Source organism: Sinohyriopsis cumingii, chromosome 6, assembly GCF_028554795.1.
Source record: "Sinohyriopsis cumingii isolate HCF-2022 chromosome 6, ASM2855479v2, whole genome shotgun sequence".
Classification (NCBI taxonomy): Eukaryota; Metazoa; Mollusca; class Bivalvia; order Unionida; family Unionidae; genus Sinohyriopsis; species Sinohyriopsis cumingii.
In genome coordinates this window covers 165,932,759-165,957,239 of record NC_142966.1, presented here as the reverse complement: position 1 = coordinate 165,957,239, position 24,481 = coordinate 165,932,759, and the positions used below count along the sequence as shown (strand labels likewise).

Sequence of the window (24,481 nt, the reverse complement as noted above, 5' to 3'; positions counted from 1 at the left end):
CCTGGTGTCAGGATAATATGACTGGGTGGGACATCATGCTACATGTCTGCAGCATGACGCCCCAGTGCTAGACATCACTATAAACTGGCACGTTGCAGACATCGTAGCGATATGACTGAAAAATTTTTAAAGCTACGTTAAAAATCAAAATCACATCACATCACATCACACATCACATTGGCATAAAGGCATACCTTACCTTATGTAAAAAAGATAAGAAACACACACACTCAGAGTTTAGAAAATCTTGCTAAGTCTACATGATAGAAAAATGTTTGAACAAGCGGCAAGAATTTCAGTCTTGGGCAAGTTTTTGCACAGCTATATGTACCAAAACTGTTTGATGCAAATGCTAATAAAATGTTGGTTGATAAATTGTTATGCATTAATTGAATGCATTAGCATTTTGTGTAGGACTTTCATGGGACCAATATTTTTTGTTTTCAAAGAGAGATAATTGAAGATACTTAGATTTGTTGAGAAGTACAGTTATACTGTGTTTGTTGAATGTTACGATACATCACTTTAATGAAAACTGAATTTAAATAATATAAGAATGCACCTTTGCATTAGATATTTTTTCGTCTACTGAAAGCTGGGAACATATTAATTTATGATGTGTTCCATTTTTCCATCTAACTTTCCATCAGTTCCTTATTTTGCATTTGCATAATAATGCAAGTTATCAACCTTCTACTGTTATTAAACATTGTTAATACCCTGCTTAGGAATAAGGATAAAGCATATCAGTTTGGAAGTCAGAAGATCAAAGGGGTAATGTCATTGACTGAAACAAGAAAGAAAAAGGGTTAATTTCAACTTCATACCTAAACCAGACTCAAAGAGTCAAAGGTTAATGTCACTTTAAAGATTATTTACAAAATATAGTAAGTTCTAGACCACATGCCATGTCCATAGTTCACAAAGGGCTTAAGGTATGGAAGAGGCTATTGATTTGGGGGCAGAAGGTCAAAGGCCAACATCATTGTCACACATAGAAAACTGGATCTTATGTAGTAATTTTTATTCTATAATAAAGAAAATTGTTGACCTTGGAGTGTGAAAGGTCAAGCTCATAGTCATACCAGCATGCTATGACCAAAGATCAAGGTCACTGAGACCCATTGGTCAATAGTATCCAGTCAGCCATGCTGTACTGTTGGCAGTCATATAACATTCACGAAAATAATCATAAATCTTTGTCCTGTGTATGAGTAGAAATCTTTTCATGACAAAGTAATATACAGTATGACTGAAATCTTGTGTATAAAATAAGCAACAAATAGTGATGCTTTCCCCCCCCCCAATTATTAAGAATAATTATTATCTTGATTCTTTTTCTGCCCAAACTTTGTTATGAAAAATTTGACTTACTATGGAAAAAACAGCTGTATTAATTGATAATTAAAATGGATATAAGCAAAGGAGACAACTATAATTTGTCGATGCTCCCCTACAAAATATTGTAGCTGTATTTCACCATTATGTTCACATCGGAATTATTATAAGTATGCATGTTGATTCTAGTGATGGTTCAAAGCGCTGGTTTCGGTTTATAAGTTAGATTTATTCTAGTTGGATTTTATTCATGGGATACTTTATATTTTGCTTTAATTCATGGATGCTACAAAGCCTGAATTAACAGAGCCAATAAAGACAGATCAGTTTGCTGACTATCACAGATATATCAGCATATTAAGTGCCAACAAAAATGTACCTCCTTACAAAGCCATGAAAGCTGCAGTAGAAAGTGATGCTGTGTGAAACATACGCTATGTTGAGCAGTACATGTGGGAGTTTTTGATTTTTATATGTCTGAATTAACAGGGAGAACAAATTCGTAAAAGGTTGTATCGACTTAATGAAGCAAATACATAGGCAATAAACATCTATCATTTGTCGAGATCTGTGTTAATGGATTTACTTAAACTATCAGGTTAACATAAACTATAGAATATTGTGAACGTTTAATAAAATTACACAGGTCAATAATGAAACTGTAACATCATTAAACAGCCATTTTCTTCCATTACAGAGTTTGATTTCAAATGTATTCCTCACAGCAAATAAAACTGATGTATTACATTCAAATAAAAGTCCATCAGCAACATCGGCACTGTATTAACTTCATATAATACAACATAGGCAATACTGACACAATCAGTTTCAAATAATTCACTATATGCAAAACTGCCACTGTATAAATTTGAAATAATTCACTTAACTGACAGTTTTAAATTCAGCATATACCTTTGATTAATGGCTTAATTATTCTTAGCTATGCACTGTGACAGTATTCTGGAAAAATGTTTTGGAGATCTTAAATATATAAAATAAAAAAAATTTGTAACTGCCTCACTGGAGTGTCACATATTGTCAAATCTACTGTTTTTTTTAATCCCAAACTTGTATATGCAGTAAAAGCAGGAACACACTCAACATATATGCAGCGTATTTTGGTTCAGGCTTCTGGGTCACTGATTGGCAGGGGTTGGGGTGTAAGTAATATCTGGATCAGCAATTGGGAGCCATCTTGTTGCTCTACTTTGGGTTCTATTTCGTAATTTTTTTTATCATATAATCTTTTGGCAGATAGAGGCAGCTGCTGTCTGCGCTTGATATGCATCTGTTATATTTTGTTTCTTGCATCATAAGCATTTTTTAATAATATTGTCAATATTGTTCACCATGCAAGACAAGGAAATGATCTGATAAAAGATGGCAGATTGACAGCCTTTAAAGCATGACTAGTTAATAGTGACAGTATGGACTGCATATGGAAATGTCACAAAGGTTATAAAATGCAGTTTATGCTGAGACATGCAGAACAAGTGAAGAAAAAAAGCCAACATACATAGATATAGTTGTATATAAAGTAGGAAGACGAATCTACTTCTTACCATCAGCCACATGTAACATGCAGATAATAAAATAATTCAGTGCCAGAACATTTGAACTTTTATTTATAAACCCGGTCAGGTAATTCATCCTGTGTAATTTATTAGTTTTATCTTGTATCTTCATTTTTTATGTAAAACTTTGGTCTTTGATTATGCCATAATAAAACAGAAAAGTGCTTGGAAGTGTTGGTAGTATAAGAAAATTTTCTAACCTTATCTGGAATCCACTATCAATGTTTTTGATAATAAATAATGTAACAGTCAAAAGTGTCTGGATGTGTTTTCAGCTTACGGTCCATCCAGCCTTTACTGAATAGCCTGTCATTGCTTTTGATGATAGATGGGCAGAAATAAAACAAAAAGGAAAATGTGTTGTAGACATTGGTGTGTTATAAATAACAGTACTTGTTAGAATGTACGCTTCGCAAAAATGGAAATTACAGCTGCTTATTTATTTAGTGCTAAAATGCTAAAAGAAATGAAGCTTTAGTTGTTAACCCTTTACCTCATAGAGCATAGTGACAAAGTGCAGCGCGCTATAAATAGAACACATGTTACCTAGCCAACCGCATACGCATAGCCTGCCTGTGAACTGTTGAGCAATGTAGTGTATGTTACGTTTAACAGCAATTTTAACTATTTTACATTTTTGGTACACATATATTATATGTAGAAAAATTTAAGAGTAAAGTCTGATTGTTATAGCTGTGTAATTATTTTTCACAGATGAATTTTTTATGTGCTTTAAAATCTTGAGAGAACTTGTTCACCGTCATGTCAGTGAGGCCGCGTGACCAACCGTAGCTGCCATTTCCCATACTCAAAGTTTACATGTTTTTCATCTGCATCTACATCACTAAGTCATCTGAATTTGAAAATTTATAAAAACTAATTGCTGCCTACATCAATATCAGAGCTTTACCTAAGTTATTGAATCTTTCATAGTTGTGATTCTGATTGTGAAAATTTCATAAGTACTGAATGAAATCCGTGAGCGCCATTTTGGAGAGTGGAGATTACAACCCAGTTACTTTAAATAGCAGATATCGACCAGTGCATAAACAGCGACCACGTGATCTGACGTAATTGTCATTCTCAGAAATGAATGTAGTATCTAATAGGGAGGTTTTCCCCGAAGGTGGTGCTACGAAAACCAGCTCAAAATGTCTGATGTTTACAGCTGGCATCAAAAGGCGCTTCCATGTGAATGGAGTAGAGGCGTCAAAAGGCACTTTCATGCGAATGGAGTAGAGGCGTCCAAAGACGCTTGCGTGAGGTAAAGGGTTAATTTAATCAATTTTTAAATTTAAAAACGTCATTGTTTTCAAAAAAGTATAAATCAAACAGTGCATGTGTTTTGTTCAAAGTAAAATAATAATTAAACTTGTCCTTTCACACATTGTTTCAATGATTTCCTAATTAGTGATTCTAATGTAATTTACATTTGTTACTAAAACATGGATGAAATCTACATTTTTTTTTGTCTTCCAAAATTTGTGAAAATATCTTTAACATTTTTTAATCATGTACATTTAAATCAAGAAAGTGCCAACTTTATTGCACTACAAAAGAGGCATTAAGCTTTTTGATTTGTACAATTTGACAAACGTTTATTCGTTTGGAATGTTTCTGTTTTCCTGTTTGAAGGGATATCAATTGGAAAGTGCTCAATGTTCCTGATGATAATGAAAAGCTTTGTCTTTTCAAATCATGAGAAATGCAAGTTGTATCTCAAATGACAGGTCATCACATTAAATACCATTCAGTCTGTCCTCTGAAATGTCAATCTCAATATACTGTCTGCATGTTAACATTTACTTCATGATCTATGACAGAGTTAGACTCTTTATAGATTTTTGGATCCATTTTTAGCATGAACTTTAAGAATATTTTAGAATCTAGCTTTGGATTTCATTCTAATTGATCTAGTCAGGAAATGTCAGACCCCCTCGATGCCCACATTCGACTACTTGTTACAACCTTTGTTAGGATAGAATTGAGTTTTATTGATTCAGATACAAAGCCATAGCCCTTAACATTTCAGTTTCATGTTTACTTTGTGAAACTGGAATGCAATTCCAGTACAAACTGTTAATGACATTGCAGAATGGGGGTCACTGTCAGGCATTTGGGAACAGTTTCAAATTCTTTTTAGTTCAGCAGTAAATTTTTTTTATCTGGCCACCGATTATCTAGATTATTTGCTCATGCTAGTGGTACAATGCCCTCGAAGTTATACTTATTCATATGTAAAACAAACGTAAAGCAAATTTCCCAGTCATGATGCCAGTGTAGACCAGATTAACAGAAATCAAAATGAAACTAGATCAAATATAATCTTATATAGTTAAAATTACACTAGTATTGAAAATAAATAATTTTTTTACTGTAAAAATAAATGTAATGAGAGAGAGAGAGAATGAATGAATGAATGTTCTTACACCCAATTATCACTAAATTAGTGAAGCTATGACAATATGTAATTTGGCATACAGAAATTCCAACCTAATCAAGCAGGAATAATGATTCAGAATGGTTCGATGAAAGGTATTTTGTAGACTAATTCAGTGTAATTTCTTGCCAATCAATGATCAGTGGTGACTTAATCGGTGATAGAAGTTAATCATTTACCAGTACAGATGACATTAGAATCCATGTGAGCCAACTCAAAAAATGTCCTTGATCGCTAGTTGATAGTTGTATTTTTTTACAAGAATTCATTCATCACAATGAAAAATTGTTTTGACAAAATCTGCACCCCAGATGGGAATGGATAATTGATATTTTACTGTTATAATTTTCCCATACTCAACTCAGCTCCTTCTTGTACATATTTCTAGCCAATTTTCATAGAAGAATATCTTGACTGGCAATGAAAGCCTTCCCCCATTTTCTGTAGTTTTAGAAACTGTCATCAAAGAATGTCTTCAAAATGATGAAAGCTCAGTCCCTACTTGTAAATAACTTTAGCCAATTTTCATAGAGGAATGTCTTTACTTTTGATGAGCCTTTCAATGGCTTTAAAAAAATATTTACAAAACATGCCTTTGGCACTAAATAGTTATGGGATACATACAGTACTAAAAAATATAAGTTGCTTCAGTCTTCTTTTAAGTTTTTTTTTAATTATTGGCACATAATTATTATGTGTTACATATGTATGCAAGCATGTGTGTGTATGTCTGCAGGCATGTGTACATTCATGTATGTGTTTTTTTGTGTGCTTTTAGCTGGCAGTTGTAAGACCAAAGGAGCTGAAATAGTATCTTATAGTATGTATTGTGAAATTGTATAAATGCCATTCAGCCATCAAATATGGCCACCGTTACTAAATATAGTAAAAATACTTTAAACAACTTCTACTTCATGACTGCTGAACAGGATATGATCAGACTTATCAGAAACCATATTTACATGAAGCTGACCCATAATCAAATATGCTTAGATTTACTGGCAAGCTTTCACACATATTCAAATTGGCCAAACCCGAGACTCTAACCCACGCAGACAGAGGTGAGATGGCATTGATCCATAACAGTGAACTCTTTAGACCACTCGGCCACTTGATTCATGATGCAATACATATGCTTGTTGTGCATGCATCATTATGAAGAAATATATCTTAGTTGGTAACTTTTTTAAAATGTTAATATTAATACCAAATAACTTGAGCAAAAGTGGGTTTTTTTTAAATTCTTTTCAAAAGCATGCACATAAAGTCTGTGAGCCACAAGCCCTGCATTGTATATAGTATGCCTTAACACTAACACAACGTTATGTGCAAGGTTAGGCGTGATGATCCCTGCAAAGTTGCTGTATGTTTACTTTACAGTATTTTTTCACACAACTCTTGCCACATTTGATACTTTCCAAAGTGATGGAAGTGTAGGTACTAGTGCATGCTACGAAATATATGCATTCAGTTAGCCTAGCTCCAAAAGGAAATTTCAACATTTTTAAATGCTTTAAAATAAATAAGGTTTTTTTAAATAAAAAAACCTAATATTTAGTTCCCTTTTAGTTTCCTTTTCATAGCCACTGTGAAAATATAACAGTAAAATCACTCTGGAGCGCAAGGCTAGTGTGAGGGTTGGGTCAGCCGTTATGTTGCTAGAGAGGTTACACAGGAGATTAGCATGTTTTTCAAACATGCCAAACTGGAGGCTTATATGTTTTGTGTTGTTTCTGGGGTTTGTTAACGGCAACTGTAGGTACATCCATCAATTATCTACCCTGTTCACCCCCACCCCCCTGCTGTTCCTTTTATACATTTAGAAACTGGTATTATACTTACGATATTTGACTCTAATAATTTTGATCCTTCCCAATTCTTTAAAAAGATGACCACGTGGGGTTAGTTGGTAAACCTCAAGTAAAAGCCTAACTCTACATTATGCAAGTGGAGAATGTGATTTAGTTTTTTCTCAATGATGTTAACCTATTCTGTACAAAAATAATCAATCAGGGCTAAAATTAAACTTTTATCAAACATGAATTTGGGATGAACAACAGAACAAACTTAGTGACTGGTTGCTTCATTATAAGTTATCACTCCTATTTGGTTTTCACATACAGAAATTTGTCTAGCATTCGAGCCAATTTTCATGACACAAGTCATGATTTGTGTCTTGCTCCAGCCACTATAGATTTAGTTGTGTTGTTATTTCTGCACCATCTCTCTGTGTTACCTTGTAGTTCAGTTTGTAGCTGAGAGGCTTTTGTTTCTGCTGTATAGTAAGGTTGAATATCAGTATGAAAATATTGAATGTAAAGTGGAACATTATTTGTACATATTGTATGTTTATTAAAAATGGAAGGGACCCTATTATTAAGCCTTATGGAAACATCCTATATAACATGAACAGTCTGTCAGATTTTGCATTTCCTATATGTCTTTGTTTGTTTCTGCTGGCAAGATCAAAAAAGCTTTAATGTATTTTTTATCACATATATAAATTTCTGGCTTTTGGCAGAGTAGTTTAAGATCTAGGATATCAGAGTCCTTTGTTAGGTCTAAAAGGTAATACCATTCAATTTCTATCACTTCTTTTAACCATTGATCAGCGATGTGTAGACGACAGCCTGTCTCGGAATGTGTGAAAGATTAAACTTAGATATTGATGTAACAGATTGGAAAAACATTTTTCAATCATTTGCAAAGTGCGGATAGGATGGAAATCAGTATTTAGTATGTTATTTTAGTTTTGCTGCATTTTTTTTCTCCCACCATATGGTTGTTGTTGTTGTAGGGTTTAACGCCATTTTCAGCACAAGATAGGCTATACATTGCGGCCAGTATTAATGGTAGAGGAAGAACCCGGGAAAACCCCAGAAAGAACCACTGACCCACGAGAAGCTACCGGCAAGCTTTCTCACATACCCACATTGGCCAAACCCGAGACTCAAACCCATGCAGACAGAGGTGAGATGGCAGTGATCTGTAATGGTGAGCGCTTTAGACCACTCGGCCACTCGGGGCCCCCCCACCATATGGTGGTGTTTATTATATGATGATATTCTTTCTATCTGTTATCAATATTGTTTCTACACAATTATTCAAGTTGCCATCCATAAACAAATACCAAACACTGTTGGTGGCTTGCACTTGGGGTATGAAAGAATCCTATAGACTTTGGGTTCAGAGTTCAAAGGTCAAGGTCACTGAAAGAACATAAATCGGTTGCACATAATAACTCGAGATTTTGCAGAATAACTTCTGTTCTAGAAAGTGTTTCTTCATCACACTATGTTCATGGTTTGCACTTAGAGTATTAAATGAAACTATAGATTCTGAGATTAAAAGGTCAGAGGTCATGGCTGTGTTAAAGCTTGATGAAACAGTAATAGTTTCTGTAAATTAAATTTAATGTATTAAGGACATACAGTGGGCAATATTAAATACAAAGCAGGTATATATTATCTTTACCATACTCTTGTTGTAAAATAGTTTAGCTGTAACATTTTTCAGTTCCCACGGAAATTTTCATAATCTCTTGTTCTATTGAAAATATAGGTAAAAGAAGACACATTGCTTGTTGTACTTAGATTTGAAATTTAGGGCCCAGAATTTTCATTGCTTGCAGATTTATTTACATTTGGTTGCTTTTTGTCTTCATATAGGTCATATGACATTTGCAACAACAGTCTTAAATTTTTTAGCCCCTGTGTTTGTTGTTCACAAAGGCAGGAAATTCATTATGGTCTGGTCATTTATCATTTGAGTCATTCATCAGGTTTTCTACACAGGATGTAAGATGGTTGCTGAAATTTATGGTGATGTCAGCCTAATCTATTATCGTTGATAACCATTAGTAAGGAAAATCATAACAGGATAAGAAAAACATGGATTGCCTTTTAGACCAAAGAAAGCCAATGATAAGAGTCTAGGGGTTCTTTGTAGGGCATCATTTTGCTTCTTTAGCTAAGAGTTTTGTATTACTTCTCTATACTTGGTATTTATTGCACAGACCTATTATAATATTTTTATTGGTCTGGACTTTGTGATATCAGTGTTGTATACTGTTGGGGCTGGTGACCTTCTTTACACATAGTACTTATAAGAGTATATTATTAGTATCAAACCATAAAGTCAATTCCTTTTGGGTTAATTTTCTGGTTCTGAAAGGGGAAATAAAGGGCATCAAACACATTAAAAGATATGTTTCATTAAAATTGTAATGCTAGTTGGCAGTATGTATGGTTTTAGGTACATAACATTATGTGTATATGTTAATACTAACTCAGCAATTATCATGGAATATTTTGCAGCATGTGCTTTTATAACATGTTTGTTGTCAGTAACATGTGTATAAACATTTTAGTGTTGTAGACTCTTTTATGACCCTTTTAGGTTCCTTAATTATTTGTTGATTTTTGGTTATGTTGGGGTTTAATGCCATTTTCAACACATGATAGGCTATACATGGCAGCAGGTATATTTGGTGGAGGAAGAACCTGGGAAGACTCCATTAAGAGCTACCAATTTATGGGCAGCTACTGGCAAGCTTTCTCATATACCCACATTGGTTAGGCTGAGACATGAGCTCACACCGAGAGAAGCAGAGGTGTGTGAGTGATAAGTAAAACAGTGTCTTTGACTACTCCTGCCATCCATCACCCCAAGTAATTGTTAAATGTTATAAACTTATGTTATATCAGTTTAAATTTTGTGGGAGTAGTATGGTTTATTGTTGTATAATAATTTTTTTAATGTGCCCTCTAATTGATATCACATATCTAACACACACATAACTTTTCAGTACATATGATCAGTTAAGTCAAGGTTATATCTTTACATGGTGCTCAATAATACAATGCAGGTCAAGGCAAAGATCAATAATACAATGTAGGTCAAGGCAAAGATCAATAATACAATGTAGGTCAAGGCAAAGATCAATAATACAATGTAGGTCAAGGCAAAGATCTAGAATACAATGCAGGTCAAGGCAAAGATCAATAATACAATGTAGGTCAAGGCAAAGATCTAGAATACAATGCAGGTCAAGGCAAAGATCAATAATACAATGCAGATCAAGGCAGAGATCAATAATACAATGCAGGTCAAGGCAGAGATCAATAATACAATGCAGGTCAAGGCAAAGATCAATAATACAATGTAGGTCAAGGCAAAGATCTAGAATACAATGCAGGTCAAGGCAAAGATCTAGAATATAATGTAGGTCAAGGCAAAGATCTAGAATACAATGCAGGTCAAGGCAAAGATCAATAATACAATGCAGGTCAAGGCAAAGATCAATAATACAATGTAGGTCAAGGCAAAGATCAATAATACAATGTAGGTCAAGGCAAAGATCAATAACACAATGTAGGTCAAGGCAAAGATCAATAATACAATGTAGGTCAAGGCAAAGATCAAGAATACAATGCAGGTCAAGGCAAAGATCTAGAATATAATGTAGGTCAAGGCAAAGATCTAGAATACAATGCAGGTCAAGGCAAAGATCGATAATACAATGCAGGTCAAGGCAGAGATCAATAATACAATGCAGGTCAAGGCAAAGATCAATAATACAATGTAGGTCAAGGCAAAGATCTAGAATACAATGCAGGTCAAGGCAAAGATCTAGAATATAATGTAGGTCAAGGCAAAAATCTAGAAGACATGCAGGTCAAGGCAAAGATCAGTAATACAATGCAGGTCAAGGCAAAGATCAATAATACAATGCAGGTCAAGGCAAAGATCAATAATACAATGCAGGTCAAGGCAGAGATCAATAATACAATGCAGGTCAAGGCAGAGATCAATAATACAATGCAGGTCAAGGTAAAGATCAAGTACACAATGCAGGTCAAGGCAAAGATCAAGAATAAAAGATTGATGGAGCTATTACTTGTCTGCCTAGAATTGTATTGACATATTTACTGCCTTTTGAAAGAAACAGGACAAGACAGTTTATTAGTTCTTATTAATATTTTATCAAGAGTTATTTCCTCTCAGCTACTAGGACAAAATTGACCATTTTCTTCCTTGAGCCATGTAATAAATATATCTACATCACTGGTTCCCATCCTCAAAGTCTCGACCCAAATCAGGGCTGCGAGGGTGTGCTAGATGATCTTGGAGGTTCACTAGAATACTTTTTGAGGGTAGAAAAACATATCAAAATGTGGAAACTGGGTCGTGAGGCTCAGAATTTTTTATTTGTTTTAGGGTCACAGCCAAATAACGATGGAAACCACTGATCTACGTGCATAACTTCAAAGGTTCACATCACATTTGCAAAATTTGATAACAGACAACAAATGAATATCATTAAACAATCTGTTAACTGGTAAATGGCAGATTCCTTTCCTAATTTCCTAAAACTTTTAATTTGCTGATTCAGAGAGAAAATTAATTAGGTTTCATTTGTTTTCACTGCTAATCAGCAGAGGTAGCTCCAGAATAAATATGCAATAAGCTGTTAGTTGGCAAAGGGTCCATTATAGTACATTGCAGATCTCTTCATATAGATATTATTTACATGAATTCTGAATTTGATATTTTCAAGTAAATGGTGCTTTTCCACTTGATGATGAATTATCATTCAGAAATCAAGTAATTAAGGGGAATTTTTCACTTGATCATAAATTAGTTGTTCAGAAATTAAGTAAATTAAGGGGGCTTTTCCAATTGATTATGAATTAGTCATTAAGAAATCAAGTAAATTACTGGGAACCTTCCACTAGATCATGAGTTATTACTCACAAATCAATAAATTTTAATGGGGACCTTCCACTAGATCATGAATTAGTCACTCAGAAATCAAAATAAATTTTAATGGGGACCTTCTACTGGATCATGAATTAGTTACTCAGAAATCAAATAAATTTTAATGGGGACCTTCCACTAGATTATGAATTAGTCACTCAGAAATCAAATAAATTGTAATGGGGACCTTCTACTAGATCATGAAATAGTCCTTTAGAAATAAAGTGAATTAATGAGGACCCTCCACTAGATCATAAATTAGTCATTCAGAAACAACAGGAAGAGGAATATGAAACTGTTATTTGGAACCTAGCGTGATGGATATAAAATTAAGCTATATGAATACATGTAGTTGCCAATGCAATTTCCTATTTGATCCTGTTTCATCACTTAAAATGATGTATGTTGATATCTGATATTAGCTGATGGTTCTTACTCATTTCTATAGGTTCTAATAGCTTCTCACAGAAAGTGTCCATTACCATCATTTAATAATGTGTCCGAGTGTGATTACCAAAAATGATTGCAATATTTCAGGTTGCTATTGATATTAAAGTATCTGTTCTTTTTTAACCCATAGGGCCAGTTTGATAAATATTTCAGGGTGCAGGGATCCAATAAATTTGCAGAGATGTCTTTGCCAGATATTTTTTAAAAATTGTGTAAAAATAGGGGCAGGGAGGTTATCATTAAGCATTCTGATTTTCATCAGATAAATATGGTAATATGCAGAAATGCAAGACATTTGATCGCATCAGATACAGTGTCACTTTTCTACTCATTGAACGATAAATTTCTTTCCCACATGAAGCTGGCACATTAAATAAGGGAAAGAAAATGCCCAGTATTTTATTGCTTTAGATAAACAACATGTTTGAATATTTTACACAAATAAATTTACAAAAAGTTTGCAAAGGATAATATTTCAGTGCATTCAGACAAGGCAAAACAATTTAATTTTTAATTTAGTCTAAAGTTGTCAGCATATTGTCATTACTGCAAGTGTGGCATATATCTTATATGGGGATTCATGCCAACAGTATCAACTACATCAATGTAAGCTTTATTATCAGGACTTCTTCTGGATGTTGTTTGCATATTTGAAATAATTATAGGAACACATACACAGATAAAGTAATACCGTCAAACACACCCAGAATTAACTTCAGGCCATCTTTTGGCCACCATTTTGGGAATTCTCATTCAAATGCCAGGTACTATCTTTTTAGAAATTCCTGGGAGAACATTGCCTAACAGTTATATTGCTCATCTTGCAGTAATAAACAAGGTACATAACACCTGGTATTTGGAACATCTTTGTTCTTGTCCACTCCCATTTCAGAGGTGGCATGAACTTTTAACCTGGGAACAATGTTCTTGATGGTAAGGCAAGCACAACATGAGAACTGGCTCTCTCAAAGCCCTCCATCCCCCATATCTATGCCATTTGATAACATTCTTGAAGACTTGATTAATGTCTTGATGATAAAGATCCACTTTGCTATCATAATTTTGAGTTTGGATTTGTTAACTCAGTACCCTAACAAAATTTACAAAGAAACATTAGTTTCCCATGAAGGAGCAAAAGATCCAGTTTATTCCCAAAACAAGTTTTGAACTCTATTCATTAGGTCAGAGAGTTAAAACATAAGTAAATTCTGAAATAGGACTTAGTGAGATTTGTGAATGAACAAAGCAGATAGATAACATGCAATTAGCTGTGTAGTACCTTTAAGGAATAGTGTGTAATACAGCTACCAATCAACAACTGTAGCGCTTTGTCTGTAACTTGTATGTCTATATCATTTTTTATGGAGGTAGTACCTGTAGGTCGAGGCAAACAACAAAGATCCTGATCTGCAATAGCATAAGGCACCTGCAGATTAGGGTCTATGTTATTTGTTCTACAGATTACTACTAACAAACTGCACAGACCCAGATCTTACAGTGCATTATGCAATGGCAGGTCTGGGTCTGTGCCATTTGCAGTTGTACTCAACTTATAAAGTAATATGGAATGCAATGCTGTTAGCTCATCAACCCATGGAGGTTTTTGTCATTTTTGCCTGAGATGCGCGTAGGAAACATTAATGGAGGCTATTTCTGAATACATCCTAATACATCAGCTTCCAAGATATTTTCCTTTAACCTAATGCCTAGTTGTGTTAGAAACATCGTTTCTCATTGATTATTTCGTTTGTGCATGAGCAGAAGGGTAAAAGTTGTAGTTTCTTTCTTCTTTTTTTTGTGCTATATGGACCCATTATTTTCGAGACCACTCTTTATTCCAAATGCCCATCTTATCCAACTTTTTGCAAAGGTTTACCTATGTGTAGTTCAGACTGGTCTGCCTTAGATCTGAGGCCCAAAATTCTAAAATCCAGAAACAAAATTGAATTCTGACCTTGACGCTACAGAGCTTTGCAGTAGGCTACTACCTCCTGACACGTAAATACAGCACAAGGGGTTAATGAGTTAATGTTTGTGTATCTTGTGGATTCCCATCACATTATGTCCCTTCATATCCATCTCAAATTTCCATTATTAGTCACTTGAAAAATATTTCGTGAATTGAAAACTATTAGATTTGAGGCATTACCTCATACATTCCTAGGTCTTGTTCAATTTTCACTATTTTCTGAACACAATTCAGCAGAGTTATTGCCCCTTTTATACTGAGCTCATTGACCTACAAATATATAAATCCTGAGAGTGTGTTATATGGACATATTATCGGTACTAGTACATATACTTTTGAATAGTTTTCACTATTTAAAACATAATACTTAAAATCAACAACTGATTTAAAACATAATACTCAAAATCAACAACTGATTCTTGATTTCAGATTTCGGCAACATCTTACTAGAATTCAAAGCTTGATCCATACAAAAAAGACAGAAAACAAAACATACAGCACTACTTCATTATAAATGCTGTTCCTGAGTTTCAGTTGCTATATACACTGTATAAATTTCCTACTTCATGCCCATACCTAATAACAGGAATGATCTTCTGATAAAATTCCATGTAATGATGGAATACTGTAATTATTATCATTTTTATGAATCGATGTGTACAAAAACTAGCTGGTAGAGAAACTGACAGGGTACTTGGAATGCTTTGTGTATGGAAACTTGGCTTCATGAAAGTACACTATTTAAAGAGCTTCAGTATGGGGCCAATCCACAAGACTTTTGCAAGCTAGTGGTCAAATAAATTCTGGTGGATGTGTATATGGTTATTATTTGTTCCATACAGGATGAATGGAACCATTTGAATGACTGCTTGTCCAAAAGCCTGCTTGATAATATTTTAATGCCAAAAATGATGAATGCTACTGCATCGATGTGGCAGAGCAAGAAACTCATACCAATAGATTCACAAATTTATTTTGATGAGTAGATTGGAACCTACCTAAACCAGTATGTTTTTATCAGCATACATTTTACATTCTTCAAAATAACCATATTCTTTGGTTATGATAGATATATTCTCTTTATAGTATAATAAAATAGCAAGTTTTGAACATAAGTTGGATTTAGATTCTGAGGATACAATAATAATTAACTGCAAAGATTTTTGAATAATGTCCAGTTGCACTTTTATTTTCCTTCACAGGATTACTATTAGGTGACCACTGATATAATTCACTGTGATTATTAAGTTTTGCATTTAACAGGCTCTCAATGGTTTTCTGATACAGATTTTCCCCTGAATCACTTTGTATTTTGCAATGAATGAATATTGATTGTCCTTTCTGTGTCGGCATTAGAATGTAACAATGACAGAATAACTATAATGCACAACCTGAAAGAAACTCCAGATTCAGTTTCCTGTTGCTGGATTTGGAAGGTTGCCGACTGCTCTCTGATAGTCCTCCATGTTATATTGACTCCATGGAGGATTCACTGACTGAGCCGAAAAATGTATTCCTTCTGTCTCTTCATGGCTCGGATCCAGTAATCCTTTGGCAGGTTTCACCACTGTAGATTGTAAAAAAAGAAAAAAGATTGATATAAACTTCAAAACAAACATTGACAAATAACATGGTGTATTTATGTTTTTATGAATAACTAAACCCAATTTTAAAGTCAATTATCTTGTAATATACAGTTAACTGATATATTTTATTTAGGTATTGAACTTCATTTATGTAAAGGAAATACAAAAGACCCTCAAACACATATTGCAAATTCTTTATTATTACTCACCTGCACATGTTTAAAAATCTGTTATCATTGCACAGTTGAACTTGTAATAATTTCAGTTGGTTGCTTCAGGTTGTTGGGAGAAAGCACACATTTTGGCATTTTGCCATGAATAAACAAAACATACAAGAGCTGCCCTTAAATATTCCACTTAAAACATCTTGAACAACACAATAACAATTAATTGTGAGAAGAAAAAAAATCAAAATACTTACTCTAGTGTGTCAGCCAAAATTATTATTATCTGTCTCCATCTTATCTCTCTTCTGACAACAGTCAGCAGATTTTCATCAATGTCTCAGAAGGACATTAAGACCAGCTATTGTCCCTTTATTTCTTAAAACACCTCAAAAGATATCCCACATTTGACCTTGAACTCCACAAACACAAAGTGTATGGATTTTTGTATTAATGTTTTTTAAACATTCTTTACTTTTCAAAAGCAGTAGATATCAGATATAAAACGGTATGTGCTGTAGACGACCTTTATATTGGTAGTTTTGGCCTGCTATCGGTAGAATCACATGTATTCTACTGTCTGACATTGACTGATAAGCCAGTCTGTATTATAGGATTCCTTACCTTCTTCAATCAGTTTTCCATAGAAAGAGAATGCCAGTAGGATATGTTTGTCATAGGAAGATGGAAAGAGTGCCAGTTTGTCTTAGAAAAAGAGTGTTGGTTAGCTCTGTTTGTCATAGAAAGAGAGTGTCAGTAGGATAGGTTTGTCATAGAAAGAGACTGTCGCTAAGAATACGATTATCATCAAAAGAGAGCATCAGTAGGATAGGCTTGTCATAGAATTTGTCTGAGGAGGATATGTTCATCATGGTGTCAGTAGGATATGCTTGTCATCGGAAGAGTGTGTCAATGAGATAAGTTTTCCATTCAGAGAGAGAGTTGTTAGGATAGGTTTCCATTCAAAGTAAATGTCAGTAGAATAGGTTTTCCATTCAAAGAGAGTGTCAAAAACTACAGCAGTTCTGTATGATGTGATGCACAAATAATTGTTTTTCCTTCAATAAAGACCTACATATTTGATGTGATGAAACACTTTTTTTTTTGGGTGTGCTGATCACAATTCCGAGTGAAAGAAGTGCTTTATTGTACTTGATTCATTTATATATGGATGTTAAAATTTGGTATGAAATAAACTTGTATATTCTGTTTAGAAGAGTATTTAGGTTTGATTTGCACACAGGAAAGCATTTACAGTACAACTCAAATCCATCCATTCTCTGTGAGAGTAGAACTCACAAGTGACCTAGGATTTCTTGTTTTAAATGCAGAGGATTTATTATAACCCTTATATGCCATATTATAACATTTTTCTTTGCCATATTAGAATAGTTCTATGCCAGATTATAAAATTTATGTGCCATATTATAACATTTCTATGCCATATGCTTAAAATGCTTATGTAGAAACAGAATTATTCTATGGCATGTGATCACCTTTGCCTGTTGAAAAGCAATATAGCTTCTGGTGCTGCATCAAATGAAAACTCACTATTCATTTAATCATTTGTACCATAAGGGACCCAATGAGATTATGCATAGGTCAGTCCAAAGTGATGGTCAGTTCATGGCTTTAGCTACTGATGAAGTTTTTCTAGTTTTTTTATTAGTTCAAGGTGTTCCCTTGCATTTCAAGACTCATGTAAAAGACAGTCATACAATAATTGGTACACTTACCTTGTTTTTGTACCAAGTGTTCAGCAGTTCCTCACTATAGCAATTTTTCAGTGCACTGGTCAGTGTTGCTATCATAATGGCAGATTATGTGCTGCCTTCAAAACTGAAAACCACCCTCCCATTTCGCATGAAACCTTGCTAAAACTGTGGCCAACTGTGCATGGTTACAAGTAAACATAAGGGTATAGTTCTTGTAGGAAACACTGCAGCTATATCTAGCATCAATATGGTTCAGGATGACATGATTATGTTTCTGGAGCTCAAGGGGCTGCAGACATCTATTGGTTATACTGTACTGTGTAATTACTGTATTTGACTGTGTGATGCCTGCCCAACTTCAAACGAGCATAAAAGTCATGAGTAGAAGAAACAGTAGTGCCCCTAACCTGCTGCTGGTAGGTGACTGGTCTGATTTCTATGCTATTCACCTGAAATTTTCAGTTTGAAAAATGTAACAAGGCCTTTTTTATATGCTGCCTGTAGGTGACTGGTCTGGTTCTCTGCACTTCATTTGATATAGGTAGAACATATGATGCCCTTCGTCTGCTGACAGTAGGTGACTGGTTTGGTTTTATGCTATTCAGTTATTTTTACTTCATAAAAAATGCTGATCCATGTATTATTTATGGCCTTCAAAAGTAAATGTCTCAGCATCGTTGATGTGGGTATAGTATACCCATCATTTCATCTGTTGTTGAACTGAAAATGTTGGATGGATTTTGATGAATACTGGAAAGGTCTAATGACAAATAATGGTTGGGCTTCAGTTATGTGATGTGCTATTGTGATGCATTCAAACTGATTTTTCAGCATAATTTGTAGAAATAAGTTTGAATCATTTGTCCTAGAATCAACCTTGGTAATGTATCATTAAAATAATACATTAGACTATTAATGGGAACCTTTCATGTAAATGACGTATAATAAATGAAACCATACAGGTTCGTACCACACTTAGCCCTTTTCAACTACAGAAGGAAGGTTTCTGTCAAATATAGGTATATAGTTCAGTCTTAACATATATGCTCAATTCTAAGTCAATTTCCCCAATAAACTGTACAGACCCAGATCTGCCACTGCTGAATACACTGGCAGGTCTAGCTATCTGCAGTTTCTTAGGAGTAATCATTAGAAAAAAGAAAAGTTGTTGTTGTTGTTGTTGTTGTAGGGTTTAATGCCATTTTTCAGCACAAGATCGGCTATACATGGCAACCAGTATAACTGGTGGAGGAAGAACCCTGAAAAATCCAGGGAAGAACCACCAACCCATGAGAAGCTACTGGCAGGCTTTCCCACGTACCCACGAAAAAACAAAAGCGTGGACCCAGATCTTTATATAGTAGTGAAATTACATGTATGGCATCCTTCATTATAAGGCATTCTCACCATAACGTAGTATATATTCTCTGTAGATTATTGGATCTGTATTTAAATATTGTGGTTGTTTTGACTCATTATTTTGGTTGGCTGTTGATAGAAAAACATAAATACACTATAGTTTTAAATAAGTTCAAACTGAAGAACTAAAGGTCTGACCCAGAATTTATTGTGGTTAATTAAAAAGCCAAGGATAATGTAGGCTAGCATGCCATCTGGTTTGTTCATACTTGTAGAACTTGCCACAAATGAAATCCCACATAATAAGAATGCTATGCTGATAGTACAAAAGCACATGTACAGCACTCCTGCATTACAGTGTACTGTACTCCCACATAAGTGTACAGTGATCTGACATTACAGTGTACAGTACTCAACACCAGTGTACATTACTCCCACATCAGAATTTGCCATACTCCCACATTAGTATACAATACTTCCACATCACACTGAACAGTACTCCCACATGAATGTACAGTACTCCCACATCACACTGAACAGTACTCCAACATTACAGTACACATTACTCAACATTAGTTTACAGCACTCCCACATTACAATGTACAGTGCTCCCAGATTACAGTGTACAATACTCGCATCACAATGTACAGTACTTTAACATTACAGTGTACAGTACTCTGACATCAGAATATACAGTACTCACACATTACAATATACAGTACACCCACATGGAGTACAGTACTCACACATTACAGTGTATAGTACTCCCACATCAGTGTACATTATTCCTGCAGTACAGTATACAGTTCTCCCACATTAGTGTACAGTACTTCTACACTACAATATACAGTACTCCTGCATCAAAGTTTACAGTACTCCCACATCACTCAGCAATATATGCTTAGCTACTACACTGCTTACATTTTTACTAAAGAACCACTGGTATCCGATGCATGCCTGATACTAAAATGTGTAATAACTTTAAAAAAATATGTTCTTTTAATGGCTTCTTAGATAAATATATTTGACAAGGCTTGTAACTCGAGAAATCGCAGTTGCACAAATTCCCCATGATTGTTTAAAGTGAAATGTTTTAGTGGCCTAAGTCTCGTAAATTTCCTTTTCAGTGAGCTCTCGCACATCTTCAAGACGGAGGAAGTTAAGGGACAAAGAATGTCAACATATTATAATTTGTGTCTGGTCAGACATTATTATGCTTGTCACAGATCACCCATATTTTCCAGACTGTGCAACTTTATTAATACATTGTCTTGCCAAAGTTAAGACACCAGCATATATTCATATCAGTATGTAGTAACTTTGCACAAGAAAAATGTCAGCAACTTGCGTTTAAAAGGATTCCACAGTCTCGGTTTCCTCCTATTTTAGTGCTAAATGTTCCATTTTGGTACAGTCTCCATTCGGAAGACCTACACATGCATCCCATAAAAATGATGGTTGTTGATTGGCCAAGAGAATGGGATCATTTCTAGATCCTTACCCCATCTAGATTTCAACCAATCAGATTTTGTCTCGATATTCTCTTCCTTGTAAATAGATTACAGTGGCATTCATTGTGGGAAACTTAGAGAGAATCGACTGAGACAAGACTAATTTGAATATATGTTGGCAGTCTTGGGAGGAATTATAAAATAAATAAAAATATAATATGGCATCTTGTCTTTGGCATGACAGTGTATAAAATGTATCAATGAAGCTTCAGTTTTGGAAATACCATTGACTTGGGGCCATTAAAAATTGCCTGACCAGATGAAAATGTTTTAACATTTCTCATTCTCTTGACATCTCAGATTTCTGGTGGGATAGCTTACTGAAAGGGAAAGTTCTCTATATCATACTTAAGCCTACATTACTGCATAATGCAAACACCATTAAGAAATAAAGGGTTAACACCGTTAGGAAATAAAGGGCTAAGTCAAACGGTAAAACTACAACATAATATGTTCATTGTATGTACCCATGTTATAATGATGCATACATCAGGTAAACATGTTCTTAACTGACAATAAATAAGCCTGTTACTCATAAATTACAAATGCCATATGTTAAGTGATGTTGAACTTTGGCGCTTGCTATGGGTCGAAAATGCATGCCAGTTTATTCTCAAGGGGCAAATCTGCATCTGCTCTTCCCAGGGATGAGTATATAGTAAAGTTTTACTCACCCCAGCCAATTTTTACCTGGCCAGGACAAGAGGATTAGTGGTTTTCCAGAACCCTGCAAACTGGACACAGCCTTGGCCATCAAGTTGATATGGTGAAAGGCCAACCCAATGTTCCAGCCCTTGTCCTTTGAGCAGTTGATGCCAACTGATATTGCAGTTTTCATATAATTATTGCTTAAATATACCCCAGTGAAAGGCAGCTACATAAAGTCTATTTTATTATGGCAGGATAATAATGAGGGACCACTGTCAGTATAGCAGATAAAGATGATAACAATTACTGAGACTTCACTGTGCAAGTTCTCATATTTCATTACTTTTATATAACATCTGTCCTTAACTGTAAATAGGGCAGATGGAAATCTGTTAATACATGTATGCATAATGCAGCAGTAAATTGAGGTCTACATTATAAGCAATCAGTAATATTAGAGCTTGATTTATCATTTGATTATTTAATGGCAGTTGTTTTTTTTTTGTCCTTGTTTTGGTTTGGTTTGGTTTGGTTTAATATTTTATGGCTCAGGAGGTCACTGATTCAAACCCCAGCTGAGTTATACCAGAGGCTTATAAAAATAGTACTAACAGCTGCCTCACTAGATGCTCAGCATTAAGAGGTTAGTGTTAGGACTGGTCAGCCTGGTGTCAGGATAATGTGACTGGGTCAGACATGATGCTGCATTTCTGGGGCATGATGCCTAAGTGCTTGACATCACTATAAACTGCCACACTGCAGGACATTGTAGCGATATGACTGAAAAATTGTTAAAGCTACATTAAAAATCCAAAGCACACACACACACACATACACACACATGCATTAAATTTTATTTAAGACCTTCCTGGATTATCTTGTGATTGAGGGTGTTGAAACAGTATTTCAATCCAGAATTATAATAGTTTTACGATATTCTGTTTTTTCAAAGAAGGGTCCTACAGTCTCTTCTAATACTTTTGCACGATTTTTATATATAGTTGTGAATACAGGCAGAAAATATGTCTCCAATGTCAACACAACTCAGTACTGTATTTTAGGTGTAGAATGCATGCCATCAAGGGTGATAAACCAAGCAGCCTGCACTAGTTACATCCCTTTGATATTTGCTCTCATTCAAGTTGTCTAACATTGATATTATTTGTATAGAAAAGTTGATACAGTCTACTGCGTTGAAGATTAAGAATCAAAGTTGTGCCAGTAGCAGCAAACAGCCTGTTGAATATCAAGATACTAGTGTCAACACAATGCAAAAATGTCTGATTTATTAAAATTTTGCCTGGTAATCACTCACCTAGAAGGCTGTGGCTGAAACAAGTTGTTGTGCAGTAATAGCATAGGAATTGCTTCATCTCCATTTTGTTTTACATCTTGATCTGTAATTTATCTTTAAATCGGATGGAAAAATTAATGGAACACAATTTGTTAAATGTTGTTTCACGAAGTGATGCATACTTTTAGGTTTTTTTCAAGGTCTGTAATGATGATCCAGTTTTACAAGTTAGAACTGATGTTTTTTCTTTTTTATGAGGGAAAACTTTTTTAAATTTTTGTTTTTAAATTTAAAAAATGTATACTGTCAGAGATGTTTTTAATTCTTTGTTTCCGTTAACTAACTTATGGTATGTTTAAAAGTTTATGCTGTAGGTAGTTTCTGATTTCCATTGCTTAAACATGTATATGAAGTGTAAAACTTCTGCTAGAGTGATATTCAGATTTGTGTGCATTTTTATATGTGAGTATTCATAATTATCCTAACTTTTTACACATTTTTATGCAGGTGTTTGTTGTGATCAGCAGCATCCATGAGATTCTTGTGAGGGAAATAAATAGATTGGTTCCAGATCTTTTTGCTGTTAAAGACAAGTTTACCAACTGGTCAGAGAAGTCCACTAAGAAACCTGTTCTTCCAGGTACACTCAGTATAAGGCAGTTTAATGTATGGTTCTCATGGACAGCATTATAATGAGGGAGTAATTTTTATATTTTGTGTATCTAAAGCATTAAATTATATTATTCTTTGATTGTATTACTTTGATCTAGTGTGTAAGTTTTACATTGGCATCATTCTTTTCTTCTCCCCTAAAGGAGATCAGTTTTATAGTTGTGAATTTTAAGGCATATGTTAAGACTCACTGAAAATTTCTGAGAAAAAATGAATTTAAACCAAAATAGTTTACTTTAAGTTCGCAGTAATGTTTCTAGATTGGTTTAATCTAAATGAATAAAATCCTTCTTTACTTCAAGAATGTTAAATTCTAGGTTCAATGCAAATTTCTCAAGAGTTAACAAGGCACTCTGACATGCCAGCTACTGTGGAATTATTGCATTTTCATGAAAACTATTCATTCCAAACTATATTGACATAATTATGCAAATTCAAGCAATATTTTGGATACCATTTTGAACAGAGGTTGTCTGTGTGGACTCGGAAAAGTACTAAACACAACATGATAAAATGGTATTTACAATTGATTTTGTAATGTTAGAAAAGCAGGATGTCAGTAACAAGAAATCTGTCAGCTATACTATCATTTGCTGATAAATGGTGGCAGAGATGCAGAGAGGAGGAAGTGGCAGAAAATGTTGTGAGCAAACTGAATGCTTATGGTTGCATTATCTATTATTTTGGCAAAATGTTGAAGAAATTCAAGGTTATTGAATTGCCAGAATGGCATCAACATTTTTTTTATTTCTGAGGCCATAATTGTTTCTTACTTGTACAGATATATTTAGGTTAATTAGACAATGAAACATGCTCACTGAAGTTTGTTACTTTTGTTGAAATGTTGTCAAATTCACAGATTATCGAGACATATAATAATTGTTGTTAGGGTTCCAGATAAGCATGTTAAGGGGTTGACATCGCTGGGTTATTCCATTGGTACTATATATACTTGCCTAACAGATGAGCCAACTGCAAACTGCACAGATAATTTGACCACAG

The 24,481-nt window shown here is 34.4% G+C and overlaps 1 protein-coding gene across 1 annotated transcript in view; it reads left to right on the top strand.

Moving 5' to 3' along the window:
- LOC149798474 (gem-associated protein 5-like) overlaps positions 1–24,481 on the top strand; it is a 374,140-nt gene that overhangs the window by 317,721 nt on the left and 31,938 nt on the right. Inside the window, exon 23 of the mRNA XM_089963670.1 lies at positions 23,315–23,447. Coding sequence (XP_089819796.1) covers positions 23,315–23,447 — 133 coding nt within the window. The remainder of the gene's footprint in view (positions 1–23,314; positions 23,448–24,481) is intronic.